The 26,247-nt window shown below is 36.5% G+C and overlaps 1 protein-coding gene across 5 annotated transcripts in view; it reads left to right on the plus strand.

The window, feature by feature from the left end:
* The window catches only part of GPHN (gephyrin), a 569,154-nt gene that overhangs the window by 122,073 nt on the left and 420,834 nt on the right, over positions 1–26,247 (plus strand). For all 5 annotated transcript variants that reach the window (XM_049899425.1, XM_049899421.1, XM_049899422.1 and 2 more), the window contains exon 2: positions 12,284–12,362. In XM_049899425.1, the coding sequence (XP_049755382.1) occupies positions 12,284–12,362 (79 nt within the window). The remainder of the gene's footprint in view (positions 1–12,283; positions 12,363–26,247) is intronic.

Genomic DNA, 26,247 nt, shown 5'->3' on the forward strand with positions numbered 1-26,247 from the left:
AATATGGTTATGTCTTCCTGATCAATTGTCCCTTTTATCATTATGTAGTGTCCTTCTTTATCCTTTGTGGTGGATTTAAGTCTAAAGTCTATTTTGTCAGAAATTAATATTGCTACTCCTCTTCTTTTTTGCTTATTGTTTGCTTGATATATTTTTTCCATCCTTTGAGTTTTAGTTTGTTTGTGTCTCTAAGTCTAAGGTGTGTCTCTTGTAGGCAGCATATAGACGGATCGTGTTTCTTTATCCAGTCCGTGACTCTCTGTCTCTTTATTGGTGCATTTAGTCCATTTACATTCAGCGTAATTATAGATAAATAAGTTTTTAGTGCTGTCATTTTGATGCCTTTTCATGTGTGTTGTTGGCAATTTCATTTTTCCACATACTTTTTTGTGCTGAGACGTTTTTCTTAGTAAATTGTGAGATCCTCATTTTCATAGTGTTTGACTTTATGTTAGTTGAGTCGTTACGTTTTTCTTGGCTTTTATCTTGAGTTATGGAGTTGTTATACCTCTTTGTGGTTACCTTATTATTTACCCCTATTTTTCTAAGTAAAAACCTAACTTGTATCATTCTATATCATCTTGTATCACTCTCCATCTGGCAGTTCAATGCCTCCTGTATTTAGTCCCTCTTTTTGATTATTTGATTACCTATTGACTTCCATGATTCCGTGTTATGTGTATTATTATTTTTTTTTTTAATTAATCTTAATTTGTTTGTTTTTGTGATTTCCCTATTTGAGTTGATATCAGGACGTTCTGTTTTGTGACCTTGTGTTGTGCTGGTATCTGATATTATTGGTTTTCTGACCAAACAATATCCTTTAATATTTCTTGTAGCTTTGGTTTGGTTTTTGCAAATTCTCTAAACTTGTGTTTATTTATAAATATCTTAATTTCGCCTTCATATTTCAGAGAGAGTTTTGCTGGATATATGATCCTTGGCTGGCAGTTTTTCTCCTTCAGTGCTCTGTACATTTCGTCCCATTCCCTTCTTGCCTGCATGGTTTCTGCTGAGTAGTCTGAACTTATTCTTATTGATTCTCCCTTGAAGGAAACCTTTCTTTTCTCCCTGGCTGCTTTTAAAATTTTTTGTTTATCTTTGGTTTTGGCGAGTTTGATGATAATATGTCTTGGTGTTTTTCTTTTTGGCTCAATCTGAAATGGGGTTCGATGAGCATTTTGGATAGATATCCTTTCGTCTTTCATGATGTCAAGGAAGTTTTGTGTCAGGAGTTCTTCAACTATTTTCTCTGTGTTTTCTGTCCCCCCTCCCTGTTCTGGGACTCCAATCACCCGCAAGTTATCCTTCTTGATAGAGTCCCACATGATTCTTAGGGTTTCTTCATTTTTTTTTATTCTATTATCTGATTTTTTTTCAGCTATGTTGGTGTTGATTCCCTGGTCCTCCAGATGTCCCAGTCTGCATTCTAATTGCTCGAGTCTGCTCCTCTGACTTCCTATTGCGTTGTCTAATTCTGTAATTTTATTGTTAATCCTTTGGATTTCTACATGCTGTCTCTCTATGGATTCTTGCAACTTATTAATTTTTCCACTATGTTCTTGAATAATCTTTTTGAGTTCTTCAACTGTTTTATCAGTGTGTTCCTTGGCTTTTTCTGCAGTTTGCCTTATTTCGTTTGTGATGTCTTGAAGCATTCTGTAAATTAGTTTTTTTATATTCTGTATCTGATAATTCCAGGATTGTATCTTCATTTGGGAAAGATTTTGATTCTTTTGTTTGGGGGGTTGTAGAAGCTGTCATGGTCTGCTTCTTTATGTGGTTTGATATGGACTGCTGTCTCCGAGCCATCACTGGGAAACTAGTCTTTCCAGAAAATCTGCTAAAAAAAAAATGCAGTCAGATCCCTATCAGAGTTCTCCCTCTGGCTCAGGCTATTCGTATGTTAATGAAGCTGCCTGGGAAGGGTGGGGGAGGGATCAGAGAGATAGGAGAATAGTACCTTAGAATATAGCCAGAGTTGCTTGTCTTGCTTGGAATGAGTATTATATCTGAGATTCCCACTGGGCGTGTTGCCTATGTGTGCTGTCTGTGTGGAGATTGCCCGCGGGGGGTCTGGCCTGCTGGAGTCACGGTCAGATCCTCCGCTGCTAGCCCCCGCCGAACGTTAAGGTTCCCCTGCTGGGACAGTGCACTCTCGACTCCCAAATGAGTCGCTGCCTCCCGGGGACTTCTCCTCCTGCCAGCCGCGTCGCCGTGCCACTGCCGCTAACCGGCTGGGCCCCCTCCCGGTGTTAGTTCAGGTGGGTGGAGCAGCTCCCCATGCTTATGCCGTGCCTGCGCCCAGCCAGAATCCCGGCGGGATGGTTCCCCGGCTGGGACGCTGCTCTCCCTGCTCCAAGATCAGTCACTGCCTCCCGTGGACTTCTCCCACCGGCTGCGTCACCACGTCGCCTGCACGAACCGGCTGGGCCCCCTCCCAGAGTGAGTTCGGGGGTAGGGCTGGGCCCCTTGTTTGTGCCATCTGCTCCCCTGGGCTCTGCCCCAAATCGGGCTCCGAAGGTTACCTGACTGGTATGGTGGCTCCAGGCTCTGAAAACAATCGCGGCTTCCCCGTATTTGTTCGTTCTCCGTCTCTAAATCTGTGTTTGTTGTTCAGGGTTCGTAGATTGTTATGTATGTGATCGATTCACTTGTTTTTCCGAGTCTTTGTTGCAAGAGGGATCCGAGGTAGCGTCTACCTAGTCTGCCATCTCGGCCCCGCCTCCTCTGGTCTTTGTTTTAAAAGTTTGATTTTTTAAAATGCTTGCAGACATACTTGATTGATCTGAAAAGGAGAAAATACAAACTGGTTGTTGAATTATAATAAAATACAAAAGTGTATACAAATCTTCACTATACTACTCAATTAGACAACACTTAGATTCAATAGAACATTAACCTCAGATGCCCTCTTGTGGCTCTCCCAGTCACTATGTGCCTTCCGCCACAACATTAACTTCTAGCACAATTAATTCGTTTTTCTTGTTTTTGAACTTTACATAAATAGACTCATACAGTATGTATTTTTTGTACCTGGCTCTTTCTACTCAACCTTTTGTTGCCACATGCACTCATGTTCTTTGTAGTGTAATATTTCATTGTATGACTATACCACAATTTGTTTTATGTTAAGTTGGAAAGCCTTTAGCTAATGCTGCCAAAAGTCCCTTATTTTTTCATTTTTCTTCTATACTTTTAAATTTGAAAAATAATTGGAGGTTTTAAATTTATAGAAAAATTTCAAGAACAGTACATTTATATTCCTTTCATTTGTTGTTGTTGGCTAACATGGAGTCAGCTCAGGCTTATGATGACCCCATGCACAAAGCAATGAGAGGCTGCCTGGTCCTGTGCCATCTTCACAAACATTGGTATGCACAAGTTCATTGTTGCAGTCGCTGTGTATTTTGAGTACCTTCCAGCTTAGAGGGCTCATCTTTCAGCATTATATCGGACAATATTCTGTTGTGATATATAGGGTTGTCACTGGCTAATTTTTGGAAGTGGATCACCAGGCCTTTCTTCCTAGTGTGTCTTAGCCTGGAAGCTTTACTGAAACCTGTCCACCATGGGTGACCCTGGTGATGTTTGAAATACTGGTGGCATGACTTCTAGCATCGTAACAACACACAAGCCACCACAGTATCATAAACTGACAGATGTGTGGAGGTTCTTTCACTTAGATTCAAAATTAACATTTTGCCATAAATTGACCCTTGTGTACGTACTTTCCTACTTTCTCTCTCTCTGTGAATGTGTGTTTGGTATGGTTTTATTTGTGAACTATTTAGTCTCCTAAATGCATCACCATGAATCTCCTAAGAACAAGGACCACTTTGGAAACATCATATTCAGAAAATTTGATAATAATACAATGCTATTTTCTAATACACAGTCCAGATTAAAATTTCCTCACTTTGCTCAACATTGTCCTCTAGAACTAATTTTATTATTATGACTTAATTTTCTTTTACTGTTTCATTATAATTTCAAACAATTTCAAAGTTGACAGAATTATACAATGAGTATCTATACACCCACCCCCAGTTTCATTTTTTTGCTATATTTGCCTTATCGTATTTATATCCATATGTTCTTTCTTCTATCCATTCGTCAATTCGTCTTATTCTTTATATATTTCCAAGTAAGCTACAGATATCAGTCGCTTCAGCCCTGAACACTTAAGCATGCATATCAAGTAGAGGGCCGTTGAAAATGAGGGAAACGCTCAATGAGTTGGATTGATATAATAGCCACAACAATGTGCTCAAACATACCAATGATCACGAAAATGGTGCAGGACTGGGCAGTGTTCAGTTTTGTTATACATAAGGTTGTTATCAGCTGGAGCTGACTCAGTGGCTACTAACAACAGCATTTGTTTAAGATTCCTTCTTTTGGAGGTAAAACTTACAAACTGTGAAATATAAAAATTTAAGGGTACCATTTGATGAGTTTTGACAGATGTATTCATCTATGTAACCCAGCCCTCTTCCAGTTTAAGGAACATTATTATCACCCCAGAGAGTTTCCTCATATCTTTTCCCAGTCAGTCCCTGTCTCCATCCCCCAGAGGCAATCATTTTTCTGATTTTTTTTTTTTTTTTTTGCCTTTGAGTAGTTTTACCTCTTCTAGAATTTTGTATAAATAGAATCATAGGGTATGTGCTCTTATGGGTAAGGCTTTTTCTTACTCAGCTTAATGTTACTGAGATTCATCCATGTTGTATATATCTTTACTTTCTATATATGAATATACTATAGTTTTTATCCATTCTCTTGTTGATGAACCTGTAGGTTTCTTAGTTAGGGCTATTATGAATAAAATTGCTATGAACATTCTTATATAAGTCTTTCATGGGTATATGCTTTGATTTCTCTTAGGTAAATACCTAGAAATGGAATTGCTGGGTCACAAGGCAGATAAATGTTTAGTTTTATAATAATACTTTTCCAAGGCACTGTCCTGTTTTTTAGTCCCACCAACAATGTATGAGAGTATTGATTGTTTCACAACCTTGTGCAACATCTGGTCTTATCAGTCCTTCGCTTTCGCCATTCTGTTGTGTTTGTAGTAATTGCAGTTTTAATTTGTATTTCCCTGGTAGCTGATGCTGTTGACCTTTTTATTTTCCCCATGGGCCTATTGGTCATTGCGGTAGCTTCATTTGTGAAGTGTCTCTTCGTATCTTTTGCTCAGTTTTTTAAATTGACTTATTTGTCTTTTCTTATTGGTTTGTAGGAGTTCTTTCTATGTTCTGGATACCAGTCCTTTGTTAGATATATGTTTTATGAATGTATCTCTCAATTTGTGATTTCCTCCTTTATTTTCTTAATAATGTCTTTTTGATGAGCAGAAGTTCTTAATTTTGATGAATTGTAATTTATCAGTTTTTAAATTTACTATTATTTTCTGTGTTTAATCTAAGAAATCTGCGTGAAAGTTGCAAAGGAGTTTTTCTTCTAGAAGCTTCATACTTTTAAATTTCGGTTTCAGTCTGTGATCCCGTGTTTATTATTGTTGTTGTTATTACTACTACTGTAGTTAATAAAGAACTCACTTCTGGTGTGTAACCAGGATGTGTAAAAATCATATATCCTTGTGCATAGCAAGACATAATAGTCTCATAGTCATAAATAATAATCTGAGCTGCTAGAATGAGTTCTAGCCATGTCTAAATCATGTGACTTTATACACTGTTATTCTTGCAGATCTATTTTGCTGTTGTTGAGATAGCAGAGTGTATCTAATTCTTCAGTGAGTCTGGTTTTTGTTGAAACTTAATGTTTCATGTTTTTTAGTCTCTTTAGTACCGTAGTTGCTACAGTAATTCATGACACATATTTAAGCAGCCAAATGGAAACCCAAATATACCAACACCATATGGCTTCTCAGCTACACATTATATCCGTTAACTTTACTGCTCAAGCTGTATGAGCAGTTAAAACCCTTTAATTTGTTGGTTTCTTCCTCCCTTCTCCTGCCTCTTTCTTACTCTTCTTGCCCCCCATTCTCCTCCTCCTTCGTCCTCCTCTCCTTTATCTTTTCCCATACTCTTTCCCCTTGCTTTTCCTCCCTCCCCTTCCTACTCTCTCTCCTCAGCTTTCTTCTTCCTATTGCTTATCTTTCCTATTTTTTTCCTTGTTCCTGCTGCTGTGTCTCCTCCCAGCTGCTTCTCTCCTCCTCCTTGTTCCCATTTCCTTTTCCCCCTGCTCCTATTTCTCCTCCTCCTACTTACCTACCCCTCCTTCCACTTCTGCCCCTTCCTCCCCTGCCCCTTCTCTACCACTTCTCTTTTTCCCTCCCCCTTGCATCTCATCCCCTCCTTTCTCCTCACTCCCTCCTCTTCCTTCCCTCTTCTTTCTTTCCATCCTCCTCCATTTCCCCTTTCGCCTCTCCCTGCTCCCCTGTTCTCACTTTCCCCTGCTCCCCCATCCACACCTCCCCCATCTCTGTCTCCTTCTGTGTCCTTCCTCCTGCTCTCCCCCTCCTCTCCCCTCCCTTCCTATTTGCCCCTTCCAACTTCCCTTATCCACCTTTTTTCTTCATTGCCTTCCTTCTCTTCTCGGCATCCCCCTTTGTCCTCCCCATCTCCTCCTCCTTAGCTCCTCCTCATCCTCCTGATTTGCTCCATGCTTTGTCCCTTCTCTTGCTCAGGTCCTCTTCCCCAGGCTCAGCTCCTTTCCCTGCTTATCTCATTCTCCACACTTCTCCCTCCTCCCTCCCCCACCTCCTGATACCCGTCCTCCTGCTCTCCCCCCTCATCTTCCTGCCCTTTTCCTCTTTACTCCCTCCTTCTCTCCTCCCTTCTCCTCACCGTGTTTTCCTCCATCTTTCTCCATTTCTTCCGCATTATAAAGTCAGGATTTCTAGAAACAGAGTCTGAGATTGTGATTGTTTTGCAAATGGTTTATTGAGGGAGTCATTTTAGAAGAAATCTGTAAGAGAGTGAAGGAAACATATAAGGACTGGGAAGAAAGCTAGACAAAGCTGTGGCTTCAGAAGAAGTCTAGCCTTAGTCTGATTCTAGGAGAACTGCGAAGGTAAATTATATTGCAGAGGTTTTTCTGCCCAGGACCGTGATGGCTGGGACATCAGTCAGTTAATCACTGGCTATTAGCTTACCTAGGATGTGGGATAATCTTCCAGGCAATTTCAGGTGATGGAGCTCCCATTAGCCAAGGACAGTCCTCTGAAAAAGGTGAAGTTATGAGCTCTTGACAGACACCATCACAGTAGGTAGGGACTGTGTGCTGCTCCTGTAAAGAAAATCTAAGGGAAATTAGCGTCTGCTACATCCTCCATCTCCTCTTCTTTTATATGAAGCATGGGAAGAGAGGGTAGTTAATTTCTGACATGTTAAATTTGGACAGACGTATGGAAAATGCGTGGTCTTTGGCATATGACAAAATGAGGTTGCAGTAGATCTTGTCGCGCATTACCTTTAGCCATAGCTTTATAAAAATGCACGGAATAATTGAGATAAAGTAGCAAACACAAGCAAATAAACAAGTTCTGCTTACGGTTTTTGTTTGCCTGAGGTATTACCTTAGATTAAACCAGCTAGAATGTCTCTATACATTTACATTTTTATTTTAATTATCAATTGTTTTTATAGGGTCATTCCTCACCTTAGAATTTTACTTCAGTGGATATTTAGCAACTACAGAATGGGTTTTTAATAGAATCTGTTTTTTCTGTCTTCTTAGCAATTTCATATAGTTAAATGCTTTATTTTCTTAAACACAAGACAACACCATCAAGATTATAAATAGTGATTCCCTCCAATGCCTTTTTTTAAACATGAATTCATAATGGTAGAAATTTTCTTGTTACGTAAAACTCCTTGACCAGAGGCAGGCAGTATATAAATGTCATCCTATAAATAAGAAAGACTAAGTCTTTCATAATATAGTTCCTAATAACCTGATGGAATAATCCATAATAACTGGACTTAGAAAATACATTGTAAGGATCTTATCGGTTGTACATATAACTGTAATATACTTAGCATGAGTGAAATAATGAATATGTAGTGCTTAGCTTTTTTTTTTTTTTTTTTAGCAAATAATAAATGTCAACTATTATCTTGATTATAGACCGGAAGGATGAACATATACAGAAAAAAATTGCATATGATTAACCAGGCACTCTGTTAAAGAGTCTGTTTATGAATATTTTTAAGTAATTTTGTTTTCTAAGTTAATTATTATGTCAACATAAATCAGATTGAGGTGCAAGTATATAATTTTCATGTTAGTACTATGCAGTTTGACTAATGTTTCTATTGTAATTTCTCCTGGTTTGTGATTATATATTAATATATTGAAGAATGTCCAGTAATCAGTGGAGTAAAGGGCACACTAATTCCTTTCATTGGCATATACTGGGAAAAACACATAGAAAGATATGATGATCAAAAATGGTAGATTTTGGTGTGATTTATACATGAAAAACTTTGTTCACTAGCTCCTTAAAACATAATATCATTAAATACCAAAGGGAAGGAAAAAAAAAAGTTTGTTGCATTGATGAAAAAAAAAAACCTTAACTAAAAACAATAGTTATATTCTTTTAGGCAGCCAAAGTTTCAGAATTATTGTTAAGACCCTACTTCTCTGGATTTGTTGCTGTTTAAATTTAAAACTTGGATGGGTCATGGATTTTTTAAAAAGTCCCTTCTTTAGCAAAACTTATTTCACAGATAGCTGAGTAGCAAGCCTTTAAAGGAACAAAGGTTTATTACATTTTAATTAAGCCTCCAAAACTTTCAGGCTCTTGAAGTTTATAACAAAGCTCTCATTTTGCCAAACTGGGCGAGAAACTTCATAAGAACATATTTTATGATATAATATATTATGCCTTCAATTATAGTGCAGCTTAGCTAGAAACCAGTTTTTCTTAGCATATGCCAGCATTTTATTTTCCTCTGTTAGGCCCTCCCTAGGAACTGACGTAATAAAGAGCATTTGTGTTCAAATTATGGAAAGCAGAGAATTTATCATAAATCAACAGATTGAGATCAGCTTTTGTTAAATATGGAATGAAAATGATATATTAGTCAAAATTACTTATTAAAAACAACGGGGTATTGCTTTAAAATTAATAAAAAAGAATCCAAACTTTTTTCCACTTTAAATGTTTTTGCTACATCGTTGTTTGTATGTATTAATCATTTCTATCAGAGGCAGATTTACATTTGGGGGTCTTAAAGCTAATAATTTTGAGATGATCTCTGTAAGAAAAGGGAATACAGAATACAAATAAGATATTAAGTAATGGATTTTGAAAGTGGACAAGGCAAGTGCTATATTCTACTTGCCCTTTACATAGATTAGAAATGGCTCTCAAAGGCATGTAATGAAATTGTTAACTTGAAATAAACTAATCAGTCACTAAATCTTCATTTTGCTAACAAATATAAAAATATTGTATAAGAAAATTGGTTTTATTTCACCTTTATTTTTTATGGATATTTTATCAAGTTATAAACTTAATTCAGTTTTGATCCCCAGCGTTTAAAACGTATCATTCCGTTATCTTCTGGCTTCCATAGTTTCTGTTGAAAACTTATGTGTTAAGCTTATTGCTTCGCCTTAGAAAATGATGTGTCCTGTTTTCTCTCCTTGCTGCTTTTAAGATTTTTGTGAAACTTTGGTTTTTAGCGGTTTGATTACTGTGTGGTACTGTTCTTTGAATTTTTTCCAGTGTGGGGTTGTACTACTTGTGTCAGTAGATTAGTGTATTACATCAGTTTTGGAATGTTCTTAGTCATTTTTTTCCTGAAAATATTGTTTCTTCTCCATTCTCTCTCTCCTCTTCTTCTGGGACTGCAATTTCAAATATGTTGGACTGCTTTGGTTCCCAAATGGCTCTTATGCCCTGTTCTTTTCATTTATTTGTCTCTATTTCAGTGTGGATATTTCTATCGATCTACCTACCTGTGTTTTACTGTGTTAAATCTGCCACAAAACTCACCCAATGAATTCTTTTTTTTCAGGTTATACATTTTTTAAAGTATATATTTTTATTGTGCTTTAAAATTTTTTTTTTTAAGTGAAAGTTTACAAATCAAGTCATTCTCTCATACAAAACTTTATGTACACCTTGCTGTATACTCCTAGTTGCTCTCCCCCTAATGAGATAACACACTCCTTCTCTCCACCCTGTATTTCCGTGTCAATTCAGCCAGCTTTTGTCTTCTTTGGCCTTCATATCTCCCCTCCAGATAGGAGCTGCATACATAGTCTCATGTGTCTTCTTGATCCAAGAGGCCCACTCCTCACTAGTATCATTTTCTGTCTAATAGTCCAGTTCAATCCCTGTCTGAAGAGTTGGCTTCGGGAATGGTTCCTGTCTTGGGCTAACAGAAGGTCTGGGGACCATGACCTCTGGGGTCCCTCCAGTCTCAGTCAGACTATTAAGTCTGGTCTTTTTACTAGAATTTGGGGTCTGCATCCCATGGCTCTCCTGCTCCTTCAGAGATTCTCTGTTGTGCTCCCCGTCATGGCAGTCATCGGTTGTAGCTGGGCACCATCTAGTTCTTCTTGTCTTTTAACTGTCATCTGTAGATCTGCTTGTATTTATTATATTTTCTCTTGATTACTGGTCACATTTTCTGCTTTTTTCCATATAGTAATTTTTATTATATGCCAAATATTGTTTATAATAGAACAGTAGAAATTGAAGTAAATTTTATTTTCCCTCAATCCTCTATTTGAAAGATTTAATGAGGGTCAAATCACCTCAGTTCAACCAAGAATTGTGCTGGGTGGAGTCTGGAATAGCAATTTTGTTGATATTATAGGTACACATGATCCACCCTTTTAAATGTCTTAAGGGCATGACCTGTTTTGCTATAGATTCTTCTCTCTTGTACTTATGTATTGTGAAACTGTGGGAAATTTTACTTTGCTTTTCTGGCTCTGATACTTTTTGTTGATTTCCCCTGCTCCCCAAGGGAGTCTTTTGGTTGAGAGCATATGTCTTGAGGGGAGACATGTTGAAATGCTACAATGAACGTTGTAGGCTGCACCTGCTATAGTATGACTTTGACTCCTAAACACCACATGATTACAGAAAATATTGCCTGCCTTCTGACCCAGAATCCTATCACCATCCTCTATGCCATCCTGTTGTTGTTGCGTGCCATTGAATTAATTCCAACTCATAGGGATCCTATAGGACAGAGTAGAACTGCCCCATCAGATTTCTTAGGCTAAAATCTTTATGTGAACAGATCACCAGGTCTTTCCTTCCATGGAGCGGATGGTGAATTTGAACTGCTGACCTTTCAGTTAGCAATCAAGCCCTTCAGCAAATCTCCCAGAGAGAAAATTGTCTGTGCCTTTGTGGTGCCACAAGATTCCAATCTGTCATGCCAGCCCATGAACCATCAAGAGTTTTGCTGGTTTCTCTTTTTCTTAGTGGTGTCCTTCTTTCTGAGCCTTAGACTATGTCTAATTGGCAGTCTCCCAGAAATGAAAACAATCAGCAGGTTCAGCTCACCTAAGAAGAGATCTTAACTTTTCTTCAAGTTTAGTTTTTTTATTCCTTTTTTTGCCCATTGCTTTCCAATATCTTTAATTTTTTTTTGGGGGGGGGGCAGTAGTTTATCTCTTTTTTTCTAGTTGTTTTTGTGAGAGCCATGATTTGCCACTATGTACTGGTAAATTAGTTTTGTAAAAGTAACAACAAAATTTAAATGTTATGAAAGATCCAGATGTTTACAGTTTTATATGTTTTATTTATAAAGTCTGCTTAAATTATTAGTGAAATATTGGCTGGTTATTGAATATTAATATTTGTTGCTAAATCTGCCAGACCTAGAAACTGATCAGTATCGATGTTTGGAAAACCTTATTCAGAGAACCAGTTTTAATTTTACAAATCCTTTTGGTCACCAGTAGTTATAAACTAAATGTAGATCAAAAATATGATTCATAAAATATATCATATTTTGAGGGCATTCTTTTAGTATGACTTAGTTTTCAGAACATTAAATCTTGAAGAAATCTTTTCAGGCCATTTAGTTTAAACCATCATTTTATTTTATTTCATAGTTTTATGTTTAAGGAAATTAATCCTAGAGAGATTTTGTGACTTTTCAAAGATCACTGAGTAAGAATCTCTCATTGGAAGATAATTAAAATTTTATATTACTTAAAATACCTTGAATGAAATTTAGGTGCCTCTCTCTTCTACATATATTCACAACACCAAATCCTTCAAATTGTTTTGTTTAAACTAATTTTCCTTTCTTTTCCCCTTTCTGTTTAGTGAGTGATAGTTGCTTCAGGAATCTTGCAGAAGATCGCAGTGGGATAAATCTCAAAGATCTTGTACAAGATCCTTCTTTGTGAGTATTTGGTTTTCAGTACTAAGTATGATTTAAAGCTTTATGATCGGTGTGACTGTTTTCAAAAGATTTGTAATGCAGAACTGATTTAAGTTAGAGCAATTTCTGCTTTTCTAATAGTTTGTGTTCCACATAGTGAAGACTGATGGTATAGTTTCTTTTTAGGAGAAGAGATTTGAGAAGAAGGGGGGGATGTCATGAATAATGATTAACTCTTCACTAGCAATATCTTGTCTGTGTAGCAATAGATACTAGATAGGGAACATGATTAACAGTTTATTTGCTTTGAAAAGTGAAATTGAATTTGTTCACATCTACTTTAAGCTTTTTCAAATATATTTTACGTTAGAATGCTGTATATGGCACAGGATTTTTGGGGTATTATAAGTTTCAGTTTTTTTGCTTGAGTCAGTCTCATTCATCAGCATATACTTTACTCTGATACCACTCTCCATTTGCTAAATTAAATTTTTTACAGTTTTTTATGTACCGGAAAATATGTATCCTATCTGCTATATGAACATAACACCTCAGTAAAGTTACTGTTATATGCATGTATATATATGGAACCCTGGTGGCACAGTGGTTAACAGCTTGGCTGCTAACCAGAAGGTCTAAAATCAAGGCAAAGGCCTGAGCAGCAGGAAAAAGACAATTGAATGGTGGCAGGTGCTTTCTTTAACTATGTAGAATACATGCAATGAAATATATTACAATAAGAAATCAGTCTTTTCCAGATCACATGTGATCTACCCTCCCAGCAGTTTCAGTAGTAAACCAATGAGAATTTTATGAGGAATAAAACACAAGGACATATTGAATTTGAAGGTTATTAATTGCTTAATGATCGAATAGTCATTTTTTTAAAATACAGCCACAAGAAACAGAGAGCTGAAAATGTATTGAAGATTTATGATTATAATGTAATGAGTTCAGAATAAGTTTCCAAATCCAATTCTCTTCTTTATTCATTTCCCAATCTTTTTTCTTTACTCAAAAGTATTGCCAGTATTCTTTCTCCATGATTTTTATTCTTGTGAAGATTGACTGTTCTCCCTTCAGCCTTGTAAATACTTAATCAAGGACACAGTGCAGTTATTCTATGTGGATGTACGTATACCTAGTAAATGAATACCGATTAACATTTATTTGCATATAGAGTTCTATTTGCCTTATAAGGATGGGAGGAAATTATATTTTTTGAAAGATTTTACCCATTTGAAAGAATAAAAAAAGTTTATTTTGTATTACTCATAAGGTATATTTTTGGTGCAATAGGTTTATCTGTTTAATGGAATCTTTGTAAAAAAAATGCTTATATGGACTTTAATGATATAAAAGCTGTGGAGAATTACAGTTGAACAATGGATGATAGTAATGAATTGTAGTATTTTGAGAGAATTTGGTACTTCTTCCCAGAATGTAGAGTAATAGTCATTATGCCACCTACCACTAGATTCTAAATTTAATCGGTATACTAAGAAAAATTCATCTCAGACCACTATTGTGCTGAATAGACAAAATAATTCTCATAGTCTCTGTTTTAAAGCAGGCAGTTCTCTTAATTTAGCCTCATTCTCTTGACTTGACATTAATCTCTTGGCACCAGTTATTCTAGTATAGAAGAATGTAAGAAGTCAGTGAGGAAGAATTTGTTCTTGCCCCTGCCTATTTGGATTGGGAAAGAAGTTTTTTTTTTTTTAATTGTCAAGATATACTTTTAATGACTGTAATTTATATTTTAGGGATATATTTCTTACTTGGTTAAATTCTTTAAGGAAAGAAACGCCCAGTGTGGAAAAAATATCTTAGTTGTCGTGATGGAAAATATTTTATTCTGAATTCTGTTCCAGTGGCAATTGTATTCATTTAGTATACATGTCACGAGTGAGAATTTCTTTAAAAAGCCATCTTGGTGTCTTCTGTTCCAGACTCTTGATATGAATCTTTACAACTAGTTCACTGATTCATTAGATGGTTCTATTTGGAGTTGAATTGTTTGTTTCAATATTGAGTAGGAATTACGTCTGAAATATCTTTGTTACCCAAAAAAAAAAAAATCCTTCTTAAAAAATTACTGGCATTTGATGAGTTCTCTAGACTAGTGTATTGGCTGTTAAAATAGTACATGTATGTTTTTAATAAATGTTCCAAATAAAAGTATATTATGTTAATAAGATGTGCATATTGAATGAGCATTTCATTAGGTTAGTATGCCTGGCAGATTTTATTATGATCCTTCTACCTGAGCTGCTGATGCTGAAAGCAATTGGTGGTAAAGAAAAATCAACTATTTCAAGCACCAGTGTTACTAGAAAGGAGAGAAAATAATAGAGGAGGAAAAGGTAGGATGCAGAGAACCCAGGCTGATCTGGTCATTATTGGCCCTCAAAGCAATGTTCTATTAGTCTTCATAAATGAGAGCAGATATGGAGTTCCTATGGAGATTAAATTAAACTGAATCAAATTTTTCTCTCTCTCTGTGTGTATGTGAATGTGTGTGTGTGTGTGTGTGTTTAAACTTCAACTAGCCAGAGCTTAGATGATAGGCTTACTGCCTCAGAGAAGATCGAAAAGGCAGAAACAAAATGACTGTTTCGTTCTCTAAATTCCAATGATTTCATTCTGTTATACATAAAGTTGCTGTGAGTTGGAACCAACTCCACAATGACATGGGTACATGATGGCACCTAACAACAATCTGCAGTTTACCTAAACAGTGTATATAGTAAATACCCAAGATTGTGTTTCGATTGTAATAAAACTAATTACTGGTTTGAATGAATCTAATGAGCTATGCTGTATACCTCTTTAAAATGTCGAGAAGCAAAGGTGTCATCTTGAAGACTAAGGTGCACCTGACCCAAGCCATGGTGTTTTAAATCAGCCTATAGGCATGCGAAAGCTGAACAATGAATAAGCAAGATCAAAGAAAAATTGACACCTTTGAGTTGTGGTGTTGGCAAAGAATATTGTGTATACTATGAACTGCTCAAAGAGCAAACAAATCTACCTTGGAAGAAGTACAGCCAAAATGCTCCTTAGAAGTAAAGATGGCGAGACTGCTTCTCACATACTTTGGACATGTTATCAGGAGGGATCAGTTCCTAGAGAAGGACATCATACTTAGTAGAGAGTCAGCAAAAAAAGAGGAAGACCCTCGAGATAGATTGACACAGTGGCTGCAACAATGGGATTAAGCATACCAACTATTGTGAGGATGGCGCAGTACTGGGCCGTGTTTCGTTCTGTTGTACATAGGGTTGCTATGAGTCAGAACTGATTCGACGACACCTAACAACAACATACTGTGTGAGCGTAATGAGGGCACAGTGCCACTGGAGAAAAGAAAGGTGAGAAGGTTGTGAATCCCTGAGGACTTTTCTGTCTTGCTACTAAGTTTCGATCCGTTGTAATAATACGAATGGGGCCCTGGTGGCGCAAGGGTTAAGCGTCAGTTCAGATCCACCAGCCACTCCTTGGAAACCCTATGGGGCATTTCTCCTCTGTCTTGCAGGGTTGCTGTAGGGTTGCAGTGAATTGGAATTGAGTCGATGGCAATGGATTTGGTTTGGGTTTGGAATAATAGCAACATTATGTTATTTGTGGCAAAATTGAAGTGAAGGGGATACCTGACAATGTCTTTCCTTTGTGTAGTGTCATGAATTGAATTGTGTCCCCTAAAAATATATCAGTTTGGCTGGGTCATGATTCCCAGTATTGTGTGGTTGTCTGCCATTTTGTCATCTGATGTGATTTTCCTGTGTGTCATAAATCCTAATCTCTGCCGGTGGTTAAATGAGGCAAGATTAGATTGCTCGCTTCCCTCTCCTTTTATCTTAGAAGAGGTAAAAGGAGAAGGAAGGGAGCAGAGAGTGGGGGACCTCATAACATCAAGAAAGCAGTGCCAGGAACAGAGTGTGTCCTTTGGATCCAAGGTTCCTGCGTGGAGAAGCTCCTAGACTAGGGAAAGATTGATGACAAGGGCCTTACTCCAGAGCTGACAGAGGGAGAAAGCCTTCCCCTGGACCTGATGCCCTGAATTTGGGCTTGTAGCCCATGAGACTGTGAGAGAATAAATTTCTCTTTGTTGATCCCGTCCACTTGTGGTATTTCTGTCATAGCAGCACTAGGTGACTAAGACAGGTAGTTTGAGAATACTTGTCTCTATCACAATCCTGTAGTTTAAGTGTAAGACCATATACAGGAACTTGACATTCACTTCTTGCTGATGAATGTGCCGAAGGGTTTGTTTAAATTAATAACTTGCATTCATGTTAAATTTTGAAATAAACAGTTAAACTGTTTGAGTAGCTTATCTTCTGTTTATGGTTATGAATGCTTCAAGATTGACTTTGTTGTACGCATGATTTTTCAGAGTTGTGTTTGTTATAAGACCTCGTTGCAATGTGATCTCTCTGTGGAACACTGAAAAGTGTTGTCAAGTTTACCTTGATGTTAACACTGTAATTGGAGTGTAAAAATATGGAAATATATCTAACCTAATAGTTTTGGAACATACAAGAAGTTATTCTTAGCATGATATAATTAATTTTTTTCTCTTTAAGTGGTTGGATGCATGCTATTAAGTTATAAAAAATCATTTATGCTATTTCTTCCTGAGAGATGACTATTACATGCAAAAGAAGTGCTATATATAAAGTATTTTATTTTGAATTATATTCACTTGTGTTCTCTATCTGTAGTGGAAATTCTCAAAATACTTTCAAATTTCCATTGATTATATGCTAAAGATGAAACAGAAACATGGTTTGGATTTCGTGGTTATTTGTAAACTATAAACTGCTGACCTTTTTTTTTTAGCAGGCATAGCTGTTAACCACTGTGCCACCAGGGTTTCCATTTACTATAAATAATGATTCAAACAAATTCATTTATAGAAATTACTAAAAGCCATTTAAAAATCAAAAGAGAAAGAAAACATAACAAGAATGCAAAAAAACTAACAGAAATTGAACACCTGTATGTACTGTACAGAGCCCTGGTGGTATAGTGGTTAAGAGTACGGCTGCTAACCAAAAGGTTGGCAGTTCGAATCCACCAGCTGCTCCTTGGAAACCCTATGGAGTAGCTCTACTTAGTCCTATAGGGTCGCTATGAGTCAGAATCAACTAGATAGCATCGGGTTGGTGTTTATGTACTATACATTATGCTTATGCTGATTGTGTGTATGGGGCGTGTGTCTCATCTTATTTGCAAAAACTTAAAAATTTAGGACCATTCTAGACGTAGTTTATGTCAGACAGAAGAAGAATCGTTTAATTCATGGAATTATTGGTCATTGCTAAATATGGGATATGTAATTTAGATTGTAGGATATTAAAAAAAAAAACCCAAACCCAATAGGGAGATTATATTTTTTGAGAATTTTGCACAATGTGATAAATATGTCAGTCTTGTGTTTATTTATGCTACCCAAAGGTATCCATCTGCCTGAGGCATATAGATAGCCACTAAGTGATGTCAAAATTTTGAAAAGTATTATCAAGTTATGACCACTTGTGATTTATAAAAAGGAGGAGTCAAAAATAGAGAAGAGATTTTAATCTCCAATAGTTGTATCAAATTTAGAATATCCTAAATTCTGGATAAATTATAGATGAGGAAATGCTGCTATTTTTTAACTGAACTTCACATCTTGTCTTTAATAGTGACTTTGATGCAACCATCTAGAGAGTAAAGAAAATAAAGATGTTTCCTATGATTGATTATTATGATACTTTGGAGTATCAAAATACAAAGCATAAAACTTTCTTATTTAGTAAAAATAGAAATTCTTTTCACTGTCATTATAAAGATTATAAAGCACAAATAAATCCATAGTAATTTTGTAACCACAGCATTTTCATTAATTCCTCTTCCTTGTTTCCTTTGCAGACTTGTATTACTACTGCTCTTGTTACACTTGATTGTAAAGTATTGCTTTTTATAGAATAAAAAGATTTCTTTTTTAGTTATTAGATATCAGCTTACAAATGCAGTATACTGGTTAAAAAAGAAAAAAACCTGCTTGTTGAAATGTATTTTGAGATTTAGATCATTAATACTTGATAGCAGCATTTTACATTTAAGAACAAAGAAAAACTTGAGTGAAATAGTTTTATCTAGTTATAAATTTCTTAAACATGATGTTCTTATTGTATGTACTTCTTTAGAAATTTTACTGCTTTTAGTGAGAACTCTCATTCTTTTGGTGCTTCTGAAACACAGCCTCATCCCCCTGTGTATACTTGTCTTCACACTACAGTCAGTCTGATTGAATGATATTTTGGTCCCTTGGATCATGACATTAAATATGAAGGAAAGGCAGGATTGCTGTCTGGAAAGCAATCATATCTAAATATAGCCTGTACTTATCTGCTGGTGTTAAGACAGGTTGCTATGGTAAACTGAATTTCATAAAAATGCCAGTCAGCAGAGGATAAACAGTAGTTTCCAAAGTGGTTATTTTTCATAAAGCAGTACATTCTTATACTGCACTCTCAGATGAACTTAGTTAATTTTTATCGACTATTTATGAAATTTTAATTTTAGATTATCTTTGGGTCCAGTAATGGTTATTAAATGAAATAGAAGTTTTTATAACATCCTTTGTTCCCTTGCAGATGTATTTCATTTACTGTGGAAGTGCATTTTTTTTTTTAATAATGGCAGCATTTTAAACATTATTGATCTTTCATTTTGCTCTGCTGCAGTAGTTATGCTAAATCCGAAACAGCTAGTAAAGCTGTCTTGTTTGTATTAATATCTCTATCTATAGATCTTATAATTTTTAATCAGGTTCTTATTAGTGCTTGGAGGATTATATATTTATTGGTCTAAAAAGTGTGTATTGGGGTAATACAGTTTAATCTGCACTAGTACTATAATACTGTGATACTGTTTTCTATGCCAGCTCTGCAAATCCAAAGACATACTTTGCTTTTAGAAGGCATTCACTCATTTCTATATATTCCTGAGAATATATGTTTAATTTTTTATGAGCTCATTCTTTTTAGAATTTATTTAATCAGAAAGCTCCCTTAACTACTGTAGAGATTAGATTTAACAGACCTAGTGCTTGTTATCAAGGAACATATGATTTAAGATGAACAATATCTGCATTGTCTGCCTAAGGCATATAAATAGCCAATTCAGTATTAAAAACATTTTAATGAAATAAGTAATGGGGATTAATTTGCTTATGTAACTGAGGAGTATATCTCAGAGAATCAAGAAGGAGCTTCAGAAACCAGATCAGATGTGAGAACTTTTAGAAACAAAATTAGGGGATTGGTGCCACTGGGTCTGTTCCTCTTACCCTCTGCCATCATCACTTCTGGTCTCTCTTGGCTTTATACCCATTTTTCCATTTTCCGTTCCCACCACAAATATATGAGCATTTCATTGCTCTATGTCCTTGTCACCATGTAGTATTATCAGTCTTTGAATTTTAGCTCTTGTAGTGGATGTGTAGGTCCCTTGGTTAGTATGAATGGTTTGCGCTTGACCACTAACCTAAAGGTTGGTGGTTTGAACACACTCAGCAGTACCATGGAAGAAAGGCCTGACAACCTGCTTCTGTAAAGATTACAGCCAAGAAAACCCTATAGAACAGTTCTACTTAGTAACACACTGGGTTGCCATGACTCAGAATTGACCCAGTGGCAACGGATATTTTATTTTTTATTGGGTGTGTAGTGAGTTTTTTTTTTTTTATTCACCAGATTTTGCAGTTGGTATTGTGTCTCTTCAAATATGTTGTAAGTTTCTTGAGATCAAGCCTAACTGACTTAATTTTATTTTTCATTTCTTTTGACATCTAATTAACCTATCTAAAGTACTTAAAGTATGTTGAAGCTCCATGAATAAGTTATGCTGTTTAGAAACCAGTTTGGCTAAATGAGAGTACAGGAGATTGAAACTAATGATTTAAACAAAGTTTTGATAACCATGTACTACATTTACCAAGAACATGGTAATTTAATGGTCAGAGTGAACACATGGGTGATTGTATTGTCTACTTATATTAGTTTTATATTGCCACATAATAAATTACTGCAAACTTAGTAGCTTAAAACAAACAGCACATGTTTATTATCTCACAGTGTCTCTGTGTGAGAATTCTTGGCATTGCTTAGCTGGGTCCTCTGATCAGGTTCTCCCAAAACTGCAATCAAGATGTCAGCTGGGTTGCATTTTCATCTGGAAACTGAAGTGGAGAGGAATCTGCTTCCATACTCATTCAGGTTGTTGGCAGAATTCATATCCTTCTGGCTGTATGACTGAGGGCCTCCACTTTTTTGCTGGCTGTTGGCTAGAAATCCTAGTAGTTGCCTGCAGATCCTAGAGACTGCTCACAATTTCTTGCCATATGGGCTTCCTCAAAATGACTGCTACTTCATCAAACCAACAAGGAGAATCTCTAGTTCTAGTCAGTTAATAGAGAATCTTGTATAACATAACATACTAATGGAAGTGACATCCATTTCCCTTAATATAACGTGACCTTATCATGATTACATGTTGTATTCTGTTGGTTAGAATTAAGTCACAGGTTCCACCACACTGAAGAGGAAGGAATAACACAAAGGTAAATACCAGGAGGTAGGAATCACTGGGGTCATCTGTCACCCACACTACTGTTGAAATTTTCTTTCCTCCACGGGGAAGTCATATCCAATCAGTTTAATTCTCTCATTTTGGAGATGTAAAAACTTAAGCTCAACTAAGTTGTGCTTAAAACTACGTAGTGAAAAGCCACCTGACAGCCGGATGTTGTGCTCTTTCTATTCCCGTCCTCAGTTTTTTTTTTTTTTTATTAGTGCTTTAAGTGAAAGTTTACAGGTCAAATCAATTTCTCATACAAAAACTTACACATACATTATTATGTGACCTAGTTGCTCCCCCTATAATGTGACAGCACACTCCTCCTCTTCACCCTGTGTTTCCCGTGTCCATTCAACCAGCTCCTGTCCCCCTCTGCCTTCTCATCTCACCTCCGGACAGCAGCTACCCACTTAGTCTCATGTGTCTACTTGAGCTAAGAAGCACACTCCTCATCAGTGTCATTTTATGTCTTATAGTCCAGTCTACTCTTTGTTTGAAGAGTTGGCTTCAGGAATGGTTTTAGTTTTGGGCTAACAGAGAGCCTGAGGATATGTCCTCTGGGGTCCCTCCAGTTTCAGTCAGACCATTAAGTCTGCCCTTTTTACTAGAATTTGAGTTCTGCACCCCACTTTTCTTCTGCTCCATCAGGGACTGTCTGTGGTGTTCCTTGTCAGGGCAGTCATTGGTGGTAGCCGGGCACCATCTAGTTCTTCTTGCCTCAGGCTGATGGAGTCTCTGATTTATGTGGTCCTTTCTGTCCTTTGGGCTCATATTTTCCTTGTTTCTTTGGTGTTCTTTATTTTCCTTTGCTCCAGGTGGGTTGGGACAAATTGATGTATCTTATATGGCCACTTGCTAGCTTTTAAGACCCCAGATGCCACTTATCAAAGTAGGATGCAGAACATGTTCTTAATAAACTTTGTTATGCCAGTTGACCTAGTTGTCCTCTGAAACCACGGTCCCTAGGCCTCCACCCCTGCTACCCTGTCCCTCAAAGTGTTAGGTTGTATTCAGGAAACTTCTTAGATTTTGGTTTAGTCCAGTTGTGCTGACCTCTCCTATATTGTGTGTTGCCCTTCCTTTCACCTAAAATAATTCTGGTCTACTATATAGTTAGTGAATTCTCCTCTCTCTCCCTCCCCACCCTCATAACCATCGAAGAATTTTTTTTCTGTGTTTAAACCTTTTCTTGAGTTCTTATAATAGTGGTCTCATACAATGTTTGTCCTTTTGCAACTGACTAACTTCACTGAGCATAATGCCTTCCAGATTCCTCCATGTTATGAGATGTTTCATGGGTTCATTGTTATTCTTTATCATTGCAAAGTATTCCATTGTATGACTATACCATAATTCATTTTTCCATTCATCTGTTGATGGGCACCTTGGTTGTTGCCATTTTTTGCTATTGTAAACAGTGCTGCAGTGAACATGGGTGTGCATATATCCATTCGTGTGAGGGCTCTTATTTCTCTAGGATATAGTCCAAGGAGTGGGATTGCTGCATTGTATGGTGGTTCTTATCCTGTAGGGTCGCTATGAGTCAGAATCGACTCGGCAGCACTGAGTTTGGTTTTTTTTTTGGTATGGTGGCTCTATTTCTGGCTTTTTAAAGAAGTGCCAAATTGGTTTTCAAAGTGACTATACCATTGTACATACCCACCAGCAGTGTGTAAGTGTTCCAGTGTTTCCACAACCTCTCCAACATTTATTAGTTTGTTTTTTTGGATTAATGCTAGCCTTGTTGGGGTGAGATGATATCTCATTGTAGTTTTGATTTGCATTTCTCTGATGGCTAATGATCATGAGCATTTCCTCATGTATCTGTTAGCCGCCTGGATGTCTTCTTTGGTAAAGCACCTATTCATATCCTTTGCCCATCTTTTAATTGGGTTGTCTTTTTGTTGTTGAGGTTTTGGAGTATCTTGTAGATTTTAGAGATTAGATTTCCAGCCTCAGTTTTGAGTCTCTCATTTTTGTTATCACATTTGGTTTTAATTTCTTTTGCTAAGTTTGGTAAAAGTATGGTGAATACATCTAGTCCTTGGCCGACCTCATCACTGGCATTAAAATATTTGAAAATATTTTTTCTGTATGGCCTATATATATATGATTGTTGACCATTTAATTGTTGTCTTACCATAAACTTCCCATTATGTTTTATCAAATTTTGTTAGTAGAAGAGTAGAATTTTTTGTTTCTTTAGGTTTTGGTTTATGTGGGTACCTAAGGAGTGAGATTAAATAGCTGCAAAGGGGTGGCCTCGATGGAATAATGACTGTTGAGTTCTGTATATGAACTCTTGGATTTTTCAGTGGAAGATTGCTAGCTGTGGGTTGGGGAGACAATCAAATAGGCAGCCAAAGAAGTTTGATAGTCAAAAGTCTCCGTAAGTATGCTTCCCCGATGAGCTTCCTAAGAAACACCTGCTTGTGACTCAGCCCAAATTAACAAGAAAATGACGAAAGAAAAACTAGGAAATACCATTTTGTTGTTTCTAGATATTTTGAGAGTTTAAAATCCTAAAATACTATTCTTTGAGAGATTATGGAGTGTTACTTTTACCCAGCTGGGAAAATTTCCGTAACACTAGATTGTGAGGCAGCAGTTTCAAGGAGACCAATCATTGCTGCCCCTCTTTCCACTCCCACCTAGACAGTGTGGTAAATAATAATTACCCCAATATTTATTTGCTTTCTTAAAAGAAATTGAATATAATTTTTAAATTTAAGATAGCCCATTTAGGAAGGAAAAAACGCTGGTTGAGCTGACTGAGCCCTTCATAATCTCCCATGTGTTCCTTCTATGTGTTTTCTAAGGACCCGTCGTAGTTTTTTGCACTGTGTTGTAATTGCCTGTGTACTGCTTGTATTTCTCAATGGTTTATAACCTCCTTAAGGGTGAGAACTGTGTTCTTTTTTTATTATTCTATCACTGCAACAGACATAGTGTTTAATGCACAGTAGAAATAGTTCTTAAACATATACATAAATTAATGAGTTAATGACTAGATGAAAGAATAGGTAATGGAGAGAGTAACAGACTCAGTTATAGTGAATACACATTGTCAAAACCTGCCTGTTCCCCACTTTTCAGGCAGATCTGATTCTAGCATTCAGCACTTGGTTGATGTTCAATACAGAAGTTTATTCTCTAGTGGCCTGATGGCTGCATTTAAACTTTGAACGACACTGTTTTCTTCTCCACCCTTAGCATCTTTGTAATTGTATATGAGATAATGAGAGCCCTAACTTCAGGAACAAAAGGAAATGATGACTTCACTAATCTCCAGCATTTAAGTTACAAGCACCTGCTGCTCAAAATACTGAAAAAAAGATATAGCCAAGAAAGAATTCCATTGTTACCTAATGAAATCAAATAGATTCCCTAAAAGCATTTTCAGAGTTGAATCTATTTTCTGCACAGCTCACTTTGAGAAAAACCGTCATAACATAATTCTGGTAGAAGAAAATAATTTGAGTAATTCAGGCCTAAATTATCTTGTTTCTTAAAAGGCAATTATTTTAAAAATAAGTTAAGCAGATGGTATTTTTCTTTAAAGTTCTATCTTATCTCACCCACTTTTATGGAATGACTAACAGCATGTTCAGACCTGGAAAAATATGTGATTTGTCAGTTGCAGAGTTAGGTTAGGGGACATTTGTATTCTGGGCAGAGTTTCACAGCCACCTGGCATTGGATACAAATTCTTACAGTTCACTTAGGTTGGAAGCAACATAATTAGGTAGTGACATTTTTAGCACAAATGAATGAAATGCAATTAGGGTACTTTAAAGTACCTAGTTTAAAACTCTTTTCTCCTCTATCACTAAGGCATGACTTAAAAATAAAGAAATAAATAACAGTTACTCAGTGAATATTTATTGACTAACTACTGTGTGTCACTTAATATTCTAGGGCATCGAATATAATGCTGAATAAAATAGGTATGGTCCCTATTGTAATTTTTAGGTCAGGTTAATAAAATGGAGTACAGATTACTTTTTTTTACTTCCAGGATACTATGAAGGATAGTGGCTTAGAAAACTGGCAGATGTTGCTAATAAGGTATAATCCAAAGCTAAGTTGTGCATCCTGGTCAAGTATATTACATTCCCAATATAGTAAAATTAGATAATTTGTTATACACATGATAAAGTTTTTATTTACATACTTCTTTGATTTATTCAGATCAATGACTTAGTCAAGGTAGTTGTATTTTAGAAAGCTGCCCAGAATAAAAGGAGCCCTGGTGGCTTAGTGGTTGGGTGCTCAGCTGCTAACCAAAAGGTTGGCAGTTCAAATTCACCAGCAGCTCCAGTAAAGATCACAGCCTTGGAAATCCTGTGAGGCCGTTCTGCTCTGTCCTGTAGGGTCACTGTAAGTCAAAATAGACTTGACGGCAATGGGTACCCAGAATAAATTACAATTTGTTGGTGTTTCCTTTAAAGGACAATAGCAAGAATTGAACACGGTGTTTTAGATATGACCTGTATGTCGCTTAGGAGATTGAGACTTTTGCTGGCATTCTGTCAGTTATACTTCTTCTAATTCTTTGTGAGATCACTTTAACTTTTTGCGGGAAGGGATGGGGTTGTGGGTGGGTAGGGAGCTTTGTCAACTACACTTCTGTCCTCTTCTAGGAATTTTTTTAAACAGCTTTATTATTTATTGAAATATAATTTACATACTATACAATTCACCCATTTAAAGTGTATCATTCATTGATTTTTAGTATATTCACAGAATTGATCATCGCCACTGTCATTTTTAGAAAATTTTCATCACCCCAAAAAAGAAGCAGTGAATTATTAGCAGCCACTCATTTTTCCCAAACTCCCCCTCGTAGGCAGCCATTAATCTACTCTCTGTCTCTATGTATTTGCCTATTCTGGACATTTTATATAAATAGAACTATGCAAAATATGGTCTTTTGTGATTGGCTTCTTTCACTTAGCATGTTTTCAAGGTTCATCCATATTGCAGTACTTCATTTCTTTTTGTTGCCAAATTATATTCCATTTTATGGATATTACACGGTTTGCTTATCCATTCTTAAGATGACAGGCACTTGAGTTGTTTTCACTTTTTGGTGTTATGACTAACACTGCTGTGAGCATTTGTGTACAAGTTTTTGTGTGGAGGTGTTTTCTTTTCTCTTGGGTATATACTTAGGAGTGTAATTGCTGGATCATATGATAGCTCCATGTTTAACATTTTGAGGAAGTGCCTTATGGTTAATAATGTTGAAAAACTTTTCATGTACTACTGGACA

Source organism: Elephas maximus, chromosome 10 (genome assembly GCF_024166365.1).
Source record: "Elephas maximus indicus isolate mEleMax1 chromosome 10, mEleMax1 primary haplotype, whole genome shotgun sequence".
NCBI lineage: Eukaryota > Metazoa > Chordata > Mammalia > Proboscidea > Elephantidae > Elephas > Elephas maximus.